Source organism: Rhipicephalus microplus, chromosome X (assembly GCF_043290135.1).
Source record: "Rhipicephalus microplus isolate Deutch F79 chromosome X, USDA_Rmic, whole genome shotgun sequence".
Taxonomy (NCBI): Eukaryota; Metazoa; Arthropoda; class Arachnida; order Ixodida; family Ixodidae; genus Rhipicephalus; species Rhipicephalus microplus.
The window spans coordinates 417,204,526-417,220,900 of NC_134710.1; the positions used below are offsets into that span (position 1 = coordinate 417,204,526).

The 16,375-nt window shown below is 48.4% G+C and overlaps 1 protein-coding gene across 14 annotated transcripts in view; it reads left to right on the top strand.

The window, feature by feature from the left end:
- Positions 1 to 16,375, top strand: part of LOC142776506 (uncharacterized) — a 243,424-nt gene that overhangs the window by 64,339 nt on the left and 162,710 nt on the right. For 6 of the 14 annotated variants that reach the window (XR_012887586.1, XR_012887585.1, XR_012887583.1 and 3 more), the window contains one exon: positions 426 to 16,265. The exons of 1 other annotated variant lie outside the window; for it this stretch is intronic. Coding sequence is in view for 7 of the 13 variants with exons in the window: in XM_075880303.1 (XP_075736418.1) it covers positions 426 to 684; positions 10,522 to 10,585 (323 nt within the window). In the remaining 6 variants the exon portion in view is untranslated. Of the gene's footprint in view, positions 1 to 425; positions 16,266 to 16,375 lie in introns of those variants that run through there. 7 more of the 14 variants (XM_075880306.1, XM_075880302.1, XM_075880300.1 and 4 more) reach the window with 3 other exon arrangements.

A 16,375-nucleotide genomic window follows, 5' to 3' on the forward strand; every position in this document is an offset into this window, starting at 1 on the left:
GAAATTAAAAACTGCGCCCAGTCGGTCTCACATATGTGTAGTGCTGTGGGCAAGAAGACCTTCTGCAACATTCGGGGATTTGCAGACTTGGCAGTTTGGATGGACCTATTAAATTTGCCACTGCTTTGCACATAATATGGACTGGAGTTCACATGTTTTACACATCAACTGCTTGTATACTCCATAAACTCAAGCGAGCTGTATGTGGGCTGTTATTCAGCCTCAAGGTGTGTGGAACACCATAGCAAGCGAACAGATGATTGGAAAAGTGCACAATACATTTGTTTTGTGTTTCACAAAGCTCTTTCACTTAAAAAAATCACTGAATAGTAGTCAGCAGTCACCATCATTTTCATCTGAGTGGGCACAACAGGTGGCTTCCGGTCAGCACAGTCTCAAACCCGCTCATGTTTTTTTTTGCTCAGGTCTTAGTTCTTGGAATGACAGCAAGGGCCAGTGCAGGTCAAGGAACAAGGTGCTTCAAGATCAATGCTTCGACATTTCAAGGCCATCATGCACATGCGGAAGTCTACGCCAAGGAAATGTAGACAGCAGCACTTGGGACCTCATCAACATCCTCAACACGGAACTTACAATAGCCTGCCCCCAGCATGACACTCCTGTGAGCACATCAGCTCGCCTCTGGTCAGCACGGTTGCCCGCTTGTTCATGTTTTTTGCACAGGTTAGTGAACCTGTTTCGACATTTAAATCTAGCAATCCTTACTTGCTCCAGCTGGCATGCCCCGAGTGTGTGCATATTCTGTGTACCATTGCTTAAAAGTTCATTTGCTCATTCCTCATGCCCTGTGGCGATGTAGAGCATAACTTCGGTCCGTCATTTCAGCACATGCTCGACGAACTACTAAAAGGGCAGAGAGAGATAAAAACCAGGCTGGGTGAAATCGAGACCTCATTTAAAAACTTCGAGGAGTCAGCTTCGGCTATTGCTGATGTGCGCTCCATACCTCAAAACTTAGAAGAAAAAAAAGTCGTTAGCTTAGAGCTCAAACTTGCTGAATTAGAAGACCTTAGCCGGCATAATAATCTTCTTGTATTTGGTGTCACAGAAAAGCAAACGAGACACTGGAAGATCTTTAGGAGACTGTCCTAAAAAAGGTCATCTTAGATGCGTTGGGTGTACGTGCTGGTTCGGTAGAATGCATCCACATCATTGGATGGAAGCAAACTGATAAAGTGCAGTGGGTGAGCACAAAATCTTACAATCGCCGTGAGAAAGTAAATATTCTACAGAACAGTTTATCAAAAAACAAAGGCATATTCATCTCTGACTTTTCCGAAACTACAAGAAATAAAGAGACAACAACTGGGGAAAAGTGCAACCATTAACAGAATGGCCAAGAAATAAAGCTCATGTATGGTAAATGTAAGATAGAAAAAGGCATTTAAATGGGAGTAGGAGTAGAATGTGAGGTACTAGTTCACCAACGGGATAGGTGTAGTTCATGAAATACGCTCCCAGACAATAAATCATATGTATGTGTCCAGTTAAATGTACAGAGCATTGTCAATGAAGCGGCCGAACTGGAGGAAATCCTGCATACACATAAACCACACATGGTGTGCGCTTTAGAAACCTGGTTGTACTCAGATATTAGGAGCAACAAGATAGTACCCCCGCCGGTTATGAAATGCTCCATAGAGAAAGAAATTCTTGGGGTAGAGGAATAGCAATTATTTTCTGCGAGTCCCTGCATATTACAAGACTTCCTGACATCCCTAGTACACTCAAACCTTGGTATAACAAAGTTGAAGGGGAGCCACAATTGCTTTGTTATATCCATTATTTCATTATATCGATTATAACAGTTTGTGGCAATGTATGCTAAGATGGGCGCACACATATAAGCATGCAAAGTAGGAAACCGCCTCGCGGCACGATGTACCACTACGCAACCATGCGTGCCATGGAAAATAAACTCAGTCGCATCTCATTAATTCGAACTTTCGGGTGATTCGAACTCACGCTGAGGTGTCGTCAAAGCTATGTGTATTCCAATGGGCAAAAATGCCCTGTAATTCGAATGCGCAAGCACTTGCGACGGTTCATTCGTACATACTGCAATTCGAAAATGCTCTCAGCACCATGCTTAATGCTGCAGTGGTACCTCTCAATGCTGCATGCCAAGAAGGAAAAGAAGAAAAGGAAAGAAAAGACTGGTGGATTGTTTGTTCTCTCTCAAATGCCAGTCTGCGTCGTGCCTGTGCCACGCTTCTCCCTTTTCCGTCTCTGCACGTAGAGACCCTTTTCCTTTCAAGGCCCCAGGCGGAAACACAGGAAAAAAAAAAAAAGCTGTCGCAGAGTGTCTTCCTGTCTCGGTGTAGAGGGTAGCAGCAATGGTAGCAGCAAAGACGCAGTCGTTGCCGTCTTGAGAGAGAAATCGCTTTGCACCGCGGTGCCGGTTCTCGGTCATGTGACCCGCTGAGCGTTTTTTCAATCCTCTCCGCTGGCTGTGTGTGGAGGACGGCTCTCTCGGCTGCATGGGGTGTGGCTGTAAGGTCGGCGCGTGAGTTTTGAAAGAGCCGCGCCGAACGAGCGTCAGACTCCGCAGAAAACGATCTACTTAACACACTACGGTCATTTTTCTTGATAGACTACTTGATAGACTAATTTAGTTTGTTATATACATTTACCGGTGAATTTCACTTCGCTACAAGAAGGTTTAAAGTACATGGTTCTCAATGCAGCTCTCAAGGGGAATTTAATTTACTTTGTTAAATGCATTATTTTGTTATATCCCATTAGGTTATAACGAGGTTTGAGTGCATTTAGAGCATAATGATTAAGCTTTGCTTAACTGAGTTTTCACTAACCATTGGAGTACTTGGTCATCTGTCAAACACCGATTGGATTTTTTTTAACATGTTGAACGAGCACTTATGTTCTAGTGCTATTCCCTCTTGGAACACTTTACTTGCTGGGGATTTCATTGTGCCTGCTATCAAGTTGAACAGCGAATTTCTCAAACCCCTAAATACATACTACAGTGCAACCGTTTCTTGTTCTTATGTATTCCCACAACATCACACAAGTAGTGATGGAACCTACTCGCATTCATAATAACACAAAATCAATTTAAGATTTGTTTCTTTTAAGTGGAACTCTGCTTTGTCAAAATACAACCGCACATATTCATGATGGTATTTCTGATCATAAGATGATATTGCTTGTTAGCGTCCTCTATCCCGCTTTTGGTAAAATTTAGGGTGTCGCCGGTATGGCCATAAAAGGTGAAAATAGATAGAAGACACAACACACGACTCACACACTGTTAAGAAAATGGAAACAAAAGAAGGCTGTATTTAATTAAGAAAACTAGGTTACAATATTACTCGCGCAACCGTTCAATTCCGCACATCGCACAACGCACAACCGCTCAAGTCGCTCGCAATTCGCAGACTCTTCTTCGCTCGCCGTTCTCGCTGCGTCTCTGGCTCTTCCCGTGCTTTCTCGCTCTACTCTCTCGACCAGAGATCCGAGCACACATACGCGCACGCTGACCCAAACGCGCACGCACCACACACACACACACACACACACACACACACACACACACACACACACACACACACACACACACACACACGTGCACAAATTGTTCCACGAAGTCAGTGGGAAAAGTCCGTCGCTTCGCCATTCGGGGAAACAGTGTCGAACGTCCCACTGGCCATGGATGCACAAAGCGGCATGTTTCCCTCTTCTTGCACCCGAACTCGCAAGGTGCAATAAAGCGGGCCGCCGCCTTTGTGCTGACCCAGCGCCCGCAGCTCTGGGAGGCTCGCTGATCGCTGCTGCCCGTAAACAAGGAGGACGGCCCCCTCTAGTGACTAACGGACACTCGCACGACACAACACACGCAAAAAGAAAGAAATAAAACAAAACTTAAAAGATTTGAAGCAGTCGCGTACACTCGGTCATCCTGACAGTCATTTTTTATTTTATTTATTTATTTGTTAATACTGTAACCCTCACGTGAGGGTCATTACAGGGAGGAATATAAACACAAAACAAAAACATTACACAATGACAAAACAGACATTACGTTTCATGTTGCCGGTAGTACAATTCTAGCGAACACTCAAACGCTTTGACATTTGCGCTAGTAACAGCGTACTCTGGAAGTCTATCCCACACTTCTATACTATACGGAAAAAAAGAATTTTTAAAGCCATCCAGGCGCGCCCAAAAAGGCCTTATTGGGTGACTATGGTTCAACCGAGCTCCTCGTTTGGGTGCAGGTTGTATGTATGTGTCTTTATTTATTTTCATTTCGCCTCTTATAATTTGAAACAAGAGTTTTAACCTTTGCTTTTCGCGATGCACTTGCAGGGGTTCCAGCGCACATGATTTTAACAAATTTGTGACGGATTCTGTCCTCCGGTACCGCGAGAAAATGAAGCGCACTGCTAGCCTTTGAATTTTTTCTATTTTATCTCTCAGTGACTGTTGATGAGGACTCCATACAGAAGACGCATACTCCAAAATTAACGTCCTCGTTAATGCGAAAAAATTATGAACAAACCCACACACCTATACACAAACAGAATTGTTTCCTTCGTCGAAGAAGACAAGAAAAAAAAAAGAAAGAGCAACTGTTTAAGTCCGCACAGTTCACTCGGTAAATCTCGGCACGCACTCAAGTTCTCAACTAGACGCCAACGCAACTATGGCGCACTCGCATAGGGATGGGTCCTGGCGCAGCTACGGGCCGAACGTCTCAGTCGCTGCACCTCACATTCGGGAGCGTCCGACTCCTCCGCAGACTCTCCGTCGTCATCAAGGTGTGAATGCGGATTGGTCGTTGTGCAGCACTTCAACTGCGACACGTGCGCAGTGGTCGCGAAGCGGCTCGCCCTTGTTTCGCCAAGGTCGGCAACTCGATACGTGTCAGCTGGCAACACTGCCGTGATTACAAGGGGGCCCCTATACTTTGGCTGGGCTTTGGCAGGCTTTCCCGTCTGTTCTGGAGCCGTCGTCATGAAGACCACGTCACCGACACCGTACATTTTAGCCGGGAAGTGGCGCTTGTCGTAAGCGACCTTCATCTTCTTCTGCTCGCTCACGAGGCGCTGCTGTACACGTTCGCGCAGCCCGCCGTGCTCCTCCCACTCTGACGCTTTAGATTCAACCAAGCGCTTCAGTGCCAAGCTGTGAAATTCCGGTCGATAACCGTGTAACATCTCGAAGGGAGTCTTCCCGGTCATCTTGTTTACAGCGTTGTTCAAGCTGCACTCTGCCTCACCGAGCTTTTCGTCCCAATCTCGCTGCTCTGTCACGGAGGGGCCCATTTTAATTTCCTCGCACCCAATTGGCCGTCGTGCCTCCGTAACCAGAATTTTCTCTGGCTTCGCCGCACTGCACTCCTCTCTGCACTCATTTATTTCCTTCATATCGCAACCCGCGATGTCCACCTCTGTCGCGTGGCCAAGTCTTTGTCTTTTACGTAGAACCACGTCATCATTTCCGCTCGTAAATACCGGCACAGTAACCTCTCCGTCCTCCATGTCAACAAGAATTTCGCACCCACAGTTGTTGAATAGCACTGCACCAGTGACGTTAGACTGCGATGACAGTCTCACCCAATTTATAACATTGGCCTGCAGTGGGGTCTCTTCAGCAGTTTTCAAACGTAATTTCGGACATGAAACGAAGGGTTCGAGATGTGAGAATGGGCACTCGTCTCTATGCCAGAATTGCAAGCTGCCGCCCAGCTTAGCGTAGGTCACATATGGCAGCTCGGTAAACGTGCGACCGACAAGCAAATCGACCGACTGCGCCTCGTCGGGTACGACAAGTATCTGTATGTTCTTGCCAACGACGCCACCTATCAGCAAGTCGGCCCGGCACCTGCCAATCGCACGAGCAGCTGGAACGCCCTGGCTGCCGAAATCATACAGAGCTGTAGCATCTTCCAGCATTTCCACTCCGCACTGCACCGCCGCTGATTCGCGCAGTAAGCAACCTGAACTGCCTGTGTCTATCATGCCAATCAAAGTCTCATTGCCATTCCATTTAACGTGCTTCAAAAGCACGCCAGGGTCAATTTTCTCTCCAGAAACAGCGTTGGTCTCATTTCTGGGGCCTTTTGCTTGGCAGTGTTTTTGGGTATGCCCAGTCTTCCCACATTTTAGACATTTTCCTATTCGTCTTTTCTCTTGGCAATCCTGCTAAATGTGTCCGAATTTGAAACACTTATAACATTTTCGCTCACTGTACTCATTTGTGACAGCTGGCCGCTGGTCCCACCCGCCGTACCCGGACGCACCCTGCAGTGGTGCTTTGGGTGCAGGTTGCATACGAGGTGCATCGCTCGTCGCTCTTTGCTCAGCCGCTGTCCCGAAGCGTTCTCGTCGCTCACGGTCGATCCTCTCAAATTCCTGAATGTCGTGCAACAGGTCATCCGCGTCTTTGTGCGACCTTCCAAGAAGCATCGTGCATAACTCCCGCGATCGGAGACCGGTCAGCACCTGCTCCCTCGTATCACAGAAATCGAAATGCGCCTCTCTGCAAAGGCGCACCTTCTCGTGGAAGTACGCAGCCGTGTTCTCATTTCCCTGCTGCATTCGCTCTTGCATTCGCTCTGCCGCCCGAGTCTGGCTGTAGAAAGTCCGCCCAAACATCCGTTCGAAATCATCCCACGATGAAGTTTCGGCAGCTCTCGAACGGTACCAATCTTTTGCGGCGCTGACCAGGTGACACTTGGCAGTTCCGAGCAGGAATGGCGTTGGCCACCGGTGAAGCCTAGCCGTCTGGCACAAACTTTCCATCCATTCCCGGGCTGCTGACGCGCAACCATCACCGGAAAAGTCTGGAATATTCTTGCTCAAATCAGGCATCACCTGAAACGTGTTGATGGCCGCCTGGTGTGGAGCCCCCGATGACTCCGGCTGAGGCAGCCGTCGCAGCTGGTCCGCCAACAACCGGTCTTTCTCACGCAAAGCGTCGAAAAGGTCCCGCTTGGTGAGCCCAGCACAGTCGTCGTCATCATGGTGACCACTCTCCCCCGGCGATGATCCGTTCAGCATGGCTGATGGATATTAGCTCTCTGGAAGTGCACGCTCACTGGAAGTCCACCATTGCTTTGTTCTCGCACTTACGCAATTGCACTCCTCGCTAAGATTTTTCAAACTCGTTCTGAACATTTTCTAAAATCGGTCAAATCCCACTTCTGATAAATGTTAGCGTCCTCTATCCCGCTTTTGGTAAAATTTAGGGTGTCGCCGGTATGGCCGTAAAAGGTGAAAATTGATAGAAGACACAACACATGACTCGGGCACTGTTAAGAAAATGAAAACAAAAGAAGGCTGTATTTAATAAAGAAAACTAGGTTACAATATTACTCATGCAACCGCTCAATTTCGCACATCGCACAACGCACAACCGCTCAAGTCACTCGCAATTCGCAGACTCTTCTTCGCTCGCCGTTCTCGCTGTGTCTCTGGCTCTTCCCGCACTTTCTCGCTCTACTCTCTCGACCACAGATCCGAGCACACATACGCGCACGCTGACACAAACGCGCACGCACCACACACACACAAACGTGCACAAATTGTTCCACGAAGTCAGTGGGGGAAGTCCGTCGCTTCGCCATTCGGGGAAGCAGTGTTGAACGTCCCACAGGCCACAGATGCACAAAGCGGCATGTTTCCCTCTTCTTGCACCCGAACTCGCAAGGTGCAATAAAGCGGGCCGCCGCCTTTGTGCTGACCCGGCGCCCGCAGCTCTGGGAGGCTTGCCGATCGCTGCTGCCCGTAAACAAGGAGGACGGCCCCCTCGAGTGACCAATGGACACTCGCATGACACAAAACACGCAAAAAGAAAGAAATAAAACAAAACTTAGAAGATTTGAAGCAGTCGCGTACATGCTAAAGCTTGCATGTGATTACTCTGTCTGGAATAACAAAAATGTGCACATGGTTTCAAATTTTCGATGTGCCAATGATGTTGTGATAGTAGACTTATTGGCCACTTGTCATGAGTTAAGGTACCAGAGGCATGCCGAACCTGGAAGCGCGGCGGCGGTGCACTAGGGGAGGAAAGTCACCCGAGTGCACATGCACCAGCCACATAGACGCAAGAGATTGGTTGGAAAAAGGCTCGTGACACGCAACTCCAGCCGGGAGAAAAAATTCTAGATGATGAGCCGGCACTGTGTGTTGGGACGCCAAGCAAAAAAGATGCGGGGATTGAGCGTCGCTACCGCGACAGTAGTGGCATGACCGCCCGGTTTTGAGGATGTCGATGTGAAAGGCATTGGGAGTGGTCGTCAACCTCAGAGGCTCCTAGTGAGGCTACCCAGACTTTCCACATCCTGCCGAGCAGTTCCTGGTTGACTTGCTGCTCCACCACTGCACTTCAAGACGGCGACAGCCCACACCAGTCAGCAGAGTGTACTTGTCACGAAGAGAGTCCATGGCAAGACAAAGCATAGCCTAGCAGGCTGAAGAAGACGACGGAGTCCGAAGCGACGGCGACGACAACGAGTGGTTCATTCAGCGGGGCCAACCTATGGCAACAACAAAGAGGTCAAGGAGAAGGTGAAGGACATATGTGACAAACCTCGACACGGCACCGTAGAGAAGCCAACATGAAGAGTAAGAACGAGCGATGGTGGTGACACCATGTTGGATAAGGGCTAATGGCGAGGGCTAGAAATGGATTGGGACTCAGCTATAGTCAGTTTTGATTTGCCCATGTACGCATATAGGTATTGAGAATTATAAAGTTATCGGTTGTTTGTGAGATATTGAGTGTTATTTGAAGTTCTGAGTGTTATTGTTATTGAGTGCTGTAACGCGAATTGTGTGTATTGGTTTTTTCTTTTTGGGGTGATAAAGTGTGTTGTTTGTGCCACACCCACGTTTTGTTTTGTGTCTTTCTCTCAATTCTGTCTGATGCAAGCGCTCCCAAGATAAAGCTCGTGTAATTAATTGGCAAGCCTCTCCCAGCATTTTCCCTTGTGCGACCCAGTCACGTTATCGTCGGGGGTTGCAGGGATGGATTGGGAGAAGATATTGAGTGATTAGGGAGTGAAAGCTCAATAAGGAGCAAGGCTTAAAGTTCATTGAAGAGGAGAATACGGCTGAATCAGGAGTTTGAGGCAAAACGTGCTGAACTCGAAGTCAATCATACAGCGATGCTCGAAGCGTATGCTCAAGAAAAGCACGAACTTGAGCAGCAACTGTGACTTGGTGCAAGCCAACGGGGGCATTAAGCAGTATCAGAGAAAATCCACAGAGGTTGAGCAGAGAGAAGCTAGGGTACCTGATGTAAACGGGGCCAATTCAATTGAGCCAATGGGCAATGAGCAGGAGTTTTACGCAAATTACACCAGGTTCGTAAGTGATGAACCGAAGCGAACGTGCTCAGACCCTACAGATCGGGGTAACAAGGTGCCAGTTAAAAAAGTGTACACTACTGTTGTTGCAGAGGGCATAGAAAAAGTGATGGCGACACCTACCGACAACAGAGAGACAGGGCATAGCGCTTCAGCGATGAACGCTCATATTCAGGATATGAGCAAGGTGAAAGTGCGAGAGAAAGCACGAAAAAAGAATATGCCAGAAAGGAGTATGACAAAAAAAATGTCAAAGACGTACAGGGCAAAACGCGAAAAAGTAAAGGGAACGCTGACAGTTCCGAAGGCGTTGCAAAGCCGAGGCAGTAATCAAGACGCGAGAAAGGTTTGTATAGTTGTGAGTGTAGACACGCAAGAAGAAAAAAAAATATTGCAAAACTGCATAAAGAAGATTTCAGAAATTTGAATGTAGAGAATGTGGTGAAAAGTAGGACGCAACCTAGGGAAGTTGTTTTGTAGAGGCGTCGAATGGACAGAGACAGTGAGATCAGCTGTAGCAAGCGTTCGAGGCGATGGGTAGTGAGTAGGTGTAGGAAACAGCTGAAAAAGACGCGGAATGTGAAGAAACACTGACTTCAGACGGTTGTGCCTAATTGGTAAATGATTTCTCAGAAAATACTTTCTGCACAGCGGACTATGTTACGAGAGACTTGATAGGTCAACTTAGGCTGAGTTGAGCTATTTATATAGAGGGGAGATTTTGTTCATGAATCAGAAATCGTACAGGTTTCTGAATATTGAGTTTCGAGGATTATGTGCAGTTTTTCTTGTGAGTGTATCCGTATAACTTAGAGATGTTCAATTAATGTGTACTGGACGATGAATGATGGGAACAGTGAATGTGTATTTGTGAAGTGTTGGTGCAATGCATTGATGAATGGCGTGATTGTGTAACGTTGTGCCAAGTGAATATCAGTGAGTACGTGCGGGGAAGGAAGGTGACGCACCAGCCCGCACACATTTGGTCACAAGTCACGACACTGAAAGAAAAACAGAAGACAGAAATAAAGAAAGAAGAACAAGGCGCAGCCTTGTAGAAATTATTTGGAGAACAGGAATAAGCAGGTTTTTTTTAGAAAAAACTCTTTAAAAGGGGGGGCCCAATGACATGAGTAAAAGCACCAAACGTGTGCTGAACGCAGAGGTGCGGCAGCGGTGCACGAGAAAAGGAAAAGTCACCCGAGTGCACACACACCAGCCACATAGACATAAGAGATTGGTTGGAGAAAGGCTCGTGGCACCAGCTCCAGCCGCGTGGAAAAATCCTAGAAGATGAGCTGGCACTGCGTGTTGGGACACCGAGCAGCAAGGACATAGGGAACGAGCATTGCTACCTCCACAGTAGCAGCATGACCGCCTGGTTCTGAGAATGTCGGCGTGAAAGGTCCGGGGAGTGGCCATCGACCTCGGAGGTTACGAGAGAGGCTGCCCAGACTTGCTACATCCTGTTCAGCAGTTCCTGGTCGACTTGCCGCTCTCCCGCTTTACGTCAAGACGAGGACAGCCCACACCAGTCAGCAAAGCGGACTTGTCACCAAGAGAGTCCATAGCTAGGCTAAGCATAGCCTAGCAGGCCGAAGACGACGATGGAGTCCTGAATGTTGGTGACGGCAACGAGCGTTTCGTTCAGCGGGACCAACTTGTTGTGTTCTGGGTTTCGCTTTCGGAATGACATGTGAGGATGCCAGGGGGTGCCGCTCTGCCATCTAGGATTTCAAGGCGACTGTAAAATAAAATGAGTGTGTGTTAGGTAACCGTGGAGTGTGGTTGTTGTTCTTCTCTTTGGCGCTTTTGCGCCAACCCGCGTGTTCGGCTGGTCGGCGTCCCCGCCGGCCGCGTACGTCTCCGTCGGCCGTCTTCTTCGTCTGCTTCGTCGGGACCAGCCAGCCCAACACAGCAATGGTGACGAGGACGTGTAAGAACCCATTTCGTTTTCTGTGTTCGTCTTTTTCGTGCTTCTAACGGACCTACCCTGCTAACCCTAGACGCTCTTTGTTCCCAACAAGGTGGCAGCTGCGTGCTGCGTCGCTTCATTTCTTCATTCAGCTACGCCGCCTCTGTCGTCTTCTTCAAACAGTGTACTGGCGTCATTTTCTTCTCGTCTGCACCTCTCCATTCTTCTTGCTTGAAGTGGCGTCTCCTATTCCACCTCCCCTATTTCTTCATTCGCCCGGAGACCCGCCACTTCCGTGGGCGGACTGGAAATTGATGTTTCAAGCCTACGCAGACGCGGCCGGGGAGGATGCCAGCAAGCCCGAGCGTTGCAAGGCCCTGCTGCTCAACGCGTTGGGCCCTGCCGGGTTAAAGCTCTTCTATACTTTGGACGCCACCAACGCGTCGCCGACGCCAGCGTCGGGCGATGCCTTCAAGAATGCTGTTGCTCTTTTCGATGAGCATTTTAAAGACGTCTCGTGCGATTATCTCGGACGCGTAAAATTCCAAGAAAGGCGACAATTGCCTGGTGAGCCAGTCGTCGAGTTCATTACTTCTCTTCGAACGCTCGCCGCGTCGTGTGGCTTCGGCGCGCTCGAGGACGACATGATCCGCCATCAGCTTTTCACCGAGGTAGCCTCGCAAAACGTCCGCTGCCGCATGCTTCAAAAGGGCTCCTCGATTTCATTATTCGAAGCCCTCTCGATTGCGCGAGAGGACGAGCTTATTCGCTCCCAGTTGGAGCAATTCGCTCTGCATTCAGTGCAGCAACTTTCTGCTGCGGGGGGCCAAGGCGGCGGCTCTTTGTTTCACGGGACGCGTCAACATGGCGGCCCTTCATCTTCGTCTCGGCGCAGCGGCCAACATGGACGCCCGCCTGCACAGTCCTTCCGTGGCGGCCAACATGGCGGCCTCTCTGCGTTGCGGGGGCGAGGAAGCCGGCAATATGGCGACCCCATTCCGCCAAATTCTGGTTTTCAGGAACAGCACCGAGCTCCTAACTCGTGTTCACAATTTTCTTCTCCAAGCGCAACCGCGCATTGCTTTCGTTGCGGATAGGCTCGGCATTTAGCCAATTTTGCGTAGTGTCCCGCGAGAAACCGCACTTGTCTTGCGTGCGAAAAAATCGGACATTTTCAGTCCGTATGCAATTCCCGTCCAGCAAATCTTCCTGAACCAGTTTCTTCGTCCGCTCCTTCGAGCACTGCACAGACCAATACGGTCACCGTTTTAAATGTGGATGGCCTCCACACTACGTCCAAGCCCAGCATCGTAGCTTCAGTGGGCCAAGTGCCCTTGTCATTTCTCGTGGACACTGGTGCCTCAGTCTCTTTAATCAGTGCCGCTGACTTTCATAGTCATTTTTCCAACATTCGACTTTTGCCTTCACACGTCGTTCTGCAAACATATTCCAAGGAAACGATTGATAATTTAGGTCAATTTACAGCTCAGGTCTCCTATCGCAGTCGCACTGCTTCTATTACTTTTTATGTAACTGCCAATGGCAGCTCGCTTTTGGGACGTGATGCCATCAGGGCTTTGTCCATCAACATCGTCGGTGCGTCTATGACTGTGCTCAAGTCGACGTCCAAGATGATCTTCCGGCCAACGCGCCTTCTGAATTCCACCACCTGTTCACCCGTGAACTGGGTTGTGTGCGCGGTTTTGTGCATAAAGTGATGCGTCGACCAGGTGTGTGCCCTGTGCGTTCCAAGCTGCGCCACATTCCTCTTTTTCTCCGTGAGCAAGTCTCTGCGGAACTGTCTCGCCTTCAAGCCAGCGGAATCATCGAGCCTGTCTCTGCTTCCGACTGGGTTTCTGCACTGGTAGTCGTCAAGAAAAAAGATGGATCCTTTCAACTATGCGTCGACTTGCGAGAACCGAACAAGGCGATCGTCGTAGATGGTTTTCCACTTCCTCACATTGAAGAGCTGCTTCATCAGCTCTCTGGAGCGGTATGTTTCTCCAAGCTGGACCTCGCGTCTGCTTATCACCAAGTTGAACTTTCTGAGTGCAGTAGAGACTTAACCAGATTTGTATTGCACGAAGGCTTGTTTCGGTTTCGCCGCGTGTGTTTTGGGCTTGCATCTGCCCCTGCAGTGTTTCAGAAAATGATGTCAATTATTCTTAAGGGTTGTAATGGCGCTCTTTGTTACTTGGATGACATTTTGGTGTGGGGACGTATTCGCAAAGAGCATGATGCTAACTTGCATACTGTTCTCAACTGCATCAGTGAATGTGGTATGAAACTTAATAACAAGTGCATTTTTTCTGTGAATGAGTTACGATTTCTAGGACATAATGTCAGTTCCCGCGGCTTGACACCTGTTGAATCTAAAGTTCAGGCCATTGTTAATGCCCCACGGCCTACTGATGCCAAAACCTTGCAATCTTTTTTAGGTCTTGTTGGTTATTATGCCAAGTTTGTTCCTCACTATGCTGATATTGTTGAACCACTGCGTACTCTACTTCGTCAAGCACAGCCTTTTAACTGGTCAGCTGAAGCTGAGCAGAGCTTCATTCAAGTCAAGTCAATACTGGCCTCAAAGCCAGCTGTTAGTATTTTCAATGAGAAGCTTCCCATCGTCATCACGACGGATGCGTCCGATGTTGGACTGGGAGCAGTGTTTCAACAACTCAGAGGTGATCAGCTGATCACTATCGCTTTTGCATCTCGTACGTTGACCCCTGCTGAACGCAGATATTCAGTAGGAGAGCGTGAAGCTCTCGCGTGTCTTTTTGCCTGTGAGAATTGGCATGTTTACTTGTGGGGCCGGCACTTCACATTACGTACAGATCACCAAGCACTAGTTGCTCTTCTTTCGGCAGGATCCAAAGGCTGCTGCCCCATTCGCATTTCCCGTTGGTGTGCCAAACTCATGTATTATAATTTTAGTGTTCAATATTGTAAAGGTTCTAAAACGTGGTTGCTGATGCACTGTCGCGCCTTCCTCTTCAGATACCGGTTACTGAAGAGCGGGATGAGGAAGTTGTTTCATTAGTTACTTCCTGCATTACTAAAGCTGAGCTTCAGGCAGCTACAGCTGTAGATTCCACTTTGTCTCAAGTTCTCAAATATTTACGTGAAGGATGGCCTTCCATATGTGCTCTTGCTTCTAAATTCTTGCCTTACTTCGCAGTCCGACAGGAATTGTCTTGTGTCGAGGACTTGCTTTTCCGCGATGAACGCGTGATTCCCCCTGCTTCTTTCCGTAACAAGCTAATACAGCTTGCCCATGAGGCCCGTCCAGGCATTGTCCGCACCAAACAGAACCTCCGAGACAGGTACTGGTGGCCAGTCTTAGACAAGCAGGTCGAGCATGCAGTTTACAACTGCCATATATGTCAGGCAGCTGACAAGTCTGCCAAACCTGCATTTTCTCCATTGCAGCCAGTCCAGTGGCCTGATCGGCCTTGGCAGAAACTCGGCATGGACATCATCGGTCCTTTGCATAATGTTCCCCAAAATGCCCGTTTCATTGTTTCTCTCATCGACTACCATTCCAAATGGCCAGAGCTTTGTTTCACACATACGGTTACTTCTGAGGTCATCGTTGAGTTTCTGTCTTCAATCTTCAGCCAGGAAGGTTTTCCTGACGCCATAGTTACGGACAATGGTCCACAGTTTCAGTCCCAACATTTCGAGGCTTTTCTTTCACAACGAGGAATTCAGCATTTGAGGTCATCAGTTTTCTATCCCCAATCAAATGGGCAAATCGAGCGCTTTAATCGCGTTCTGAAGGAACATATCCAGATCGCCCAATTAGAGCACCGTCCCCTCAAGCAAGTCTTGTCTGAATGTTTAGCTTCGTACAGGTTCACACCATAAGGCACCACTGGAAAGTCTCCTGCTCAACTTCTCCACGGTAGGCAACCGCGAGTTGCTCTCGACATAGTCTTTTTGCCTCGTAACATAGCAGTGTCTTCTCCTGATCAAATCCTTACCAGAGTTTTTTCTCATCAACAAGCAATGAAAACGTATGTCCACACCCGTCGAGGTGCAAAGCAGTCCAAAGTTCGCACTGGCGATCTAGTCAAGGTTCGTGTGCCAGGCAAGCGCCCCAAGTATGGGGTCCTTACAAAGTCTTGGGCCAGGTTAGCCCCACTTCGTTTCGCTTAAGTGATGGTAACATCTGGAATACTTCGCGCCTTGTTATTTTTAATACGAATTCGCCTTCAACACCTAAAAGTCTTCCCCATCACGTTCCGTCCGCGCCTTTCAACTATCGATCAGATTATTACTTGTGGCCCCCATGTACAGGCATTTCTTCTTCAAGGGGGGAGGAGTTACCAGTCGGTGTCGCTGGTTCAAGTACACCGAGTCATACGGTTCACTTCAAACCTTCAAATACGGCTGAGACCGTTGAACCGGACTCCGGTCCGCAAAATTCTTCCAAAGCTTATGCTGCGAGCTCTGATGAGACCGCGAATTTTAATGCTCGTTCAGAGCCTTCACAATCTTCTACTGCTATTGATGTGTCACATCAGAGCACAAGTGACCAAGGTGCAGAAACACCTGATTCTACACCCAAAAGGGCCCGTCCTAAGCGAAAGCGGCAGAAGCCGCGTCGGTTCGAAGACTACGTGATGTAGAACTCTTGTTCATTACTGTTGTGTAAATTATTGTTCTGTGAAAAGGTCCAATGCATTCAAATCAATATTGTATTGAGTTGTGTACATTTTTTTTCAGTGCATTTTCAGGACACATAGTGTGTGAGTTCGGTATGCCGTGCTCTGAATTTTCATGTGTTCTAATGTACATACATTGTAAAATATGTTGGTATCGATCATGTATCAATATAAACAGTGTATAGGTGAACTTTTTTCGAGGAGGGGATGATTGTTGTGTTCTGGGTTTCGGTTTCGGAATGACATGTGAAGATGCCAGAAGGCGCCGCTCTGGCATCTAGGATTTCAAGGCGACTGTAAAATAAAATGAGTGTGTGTTGGGTAACCGTGGAGTGTGGTTGTTGTTCTTCTCTTCGGCGTTTTTGCGCCAACCCGCGTGTTCGGCTGGTCGGCGTCCCCGCCGGCCGCGTACGTCTCCGTCGGCCGTCTTCTTCT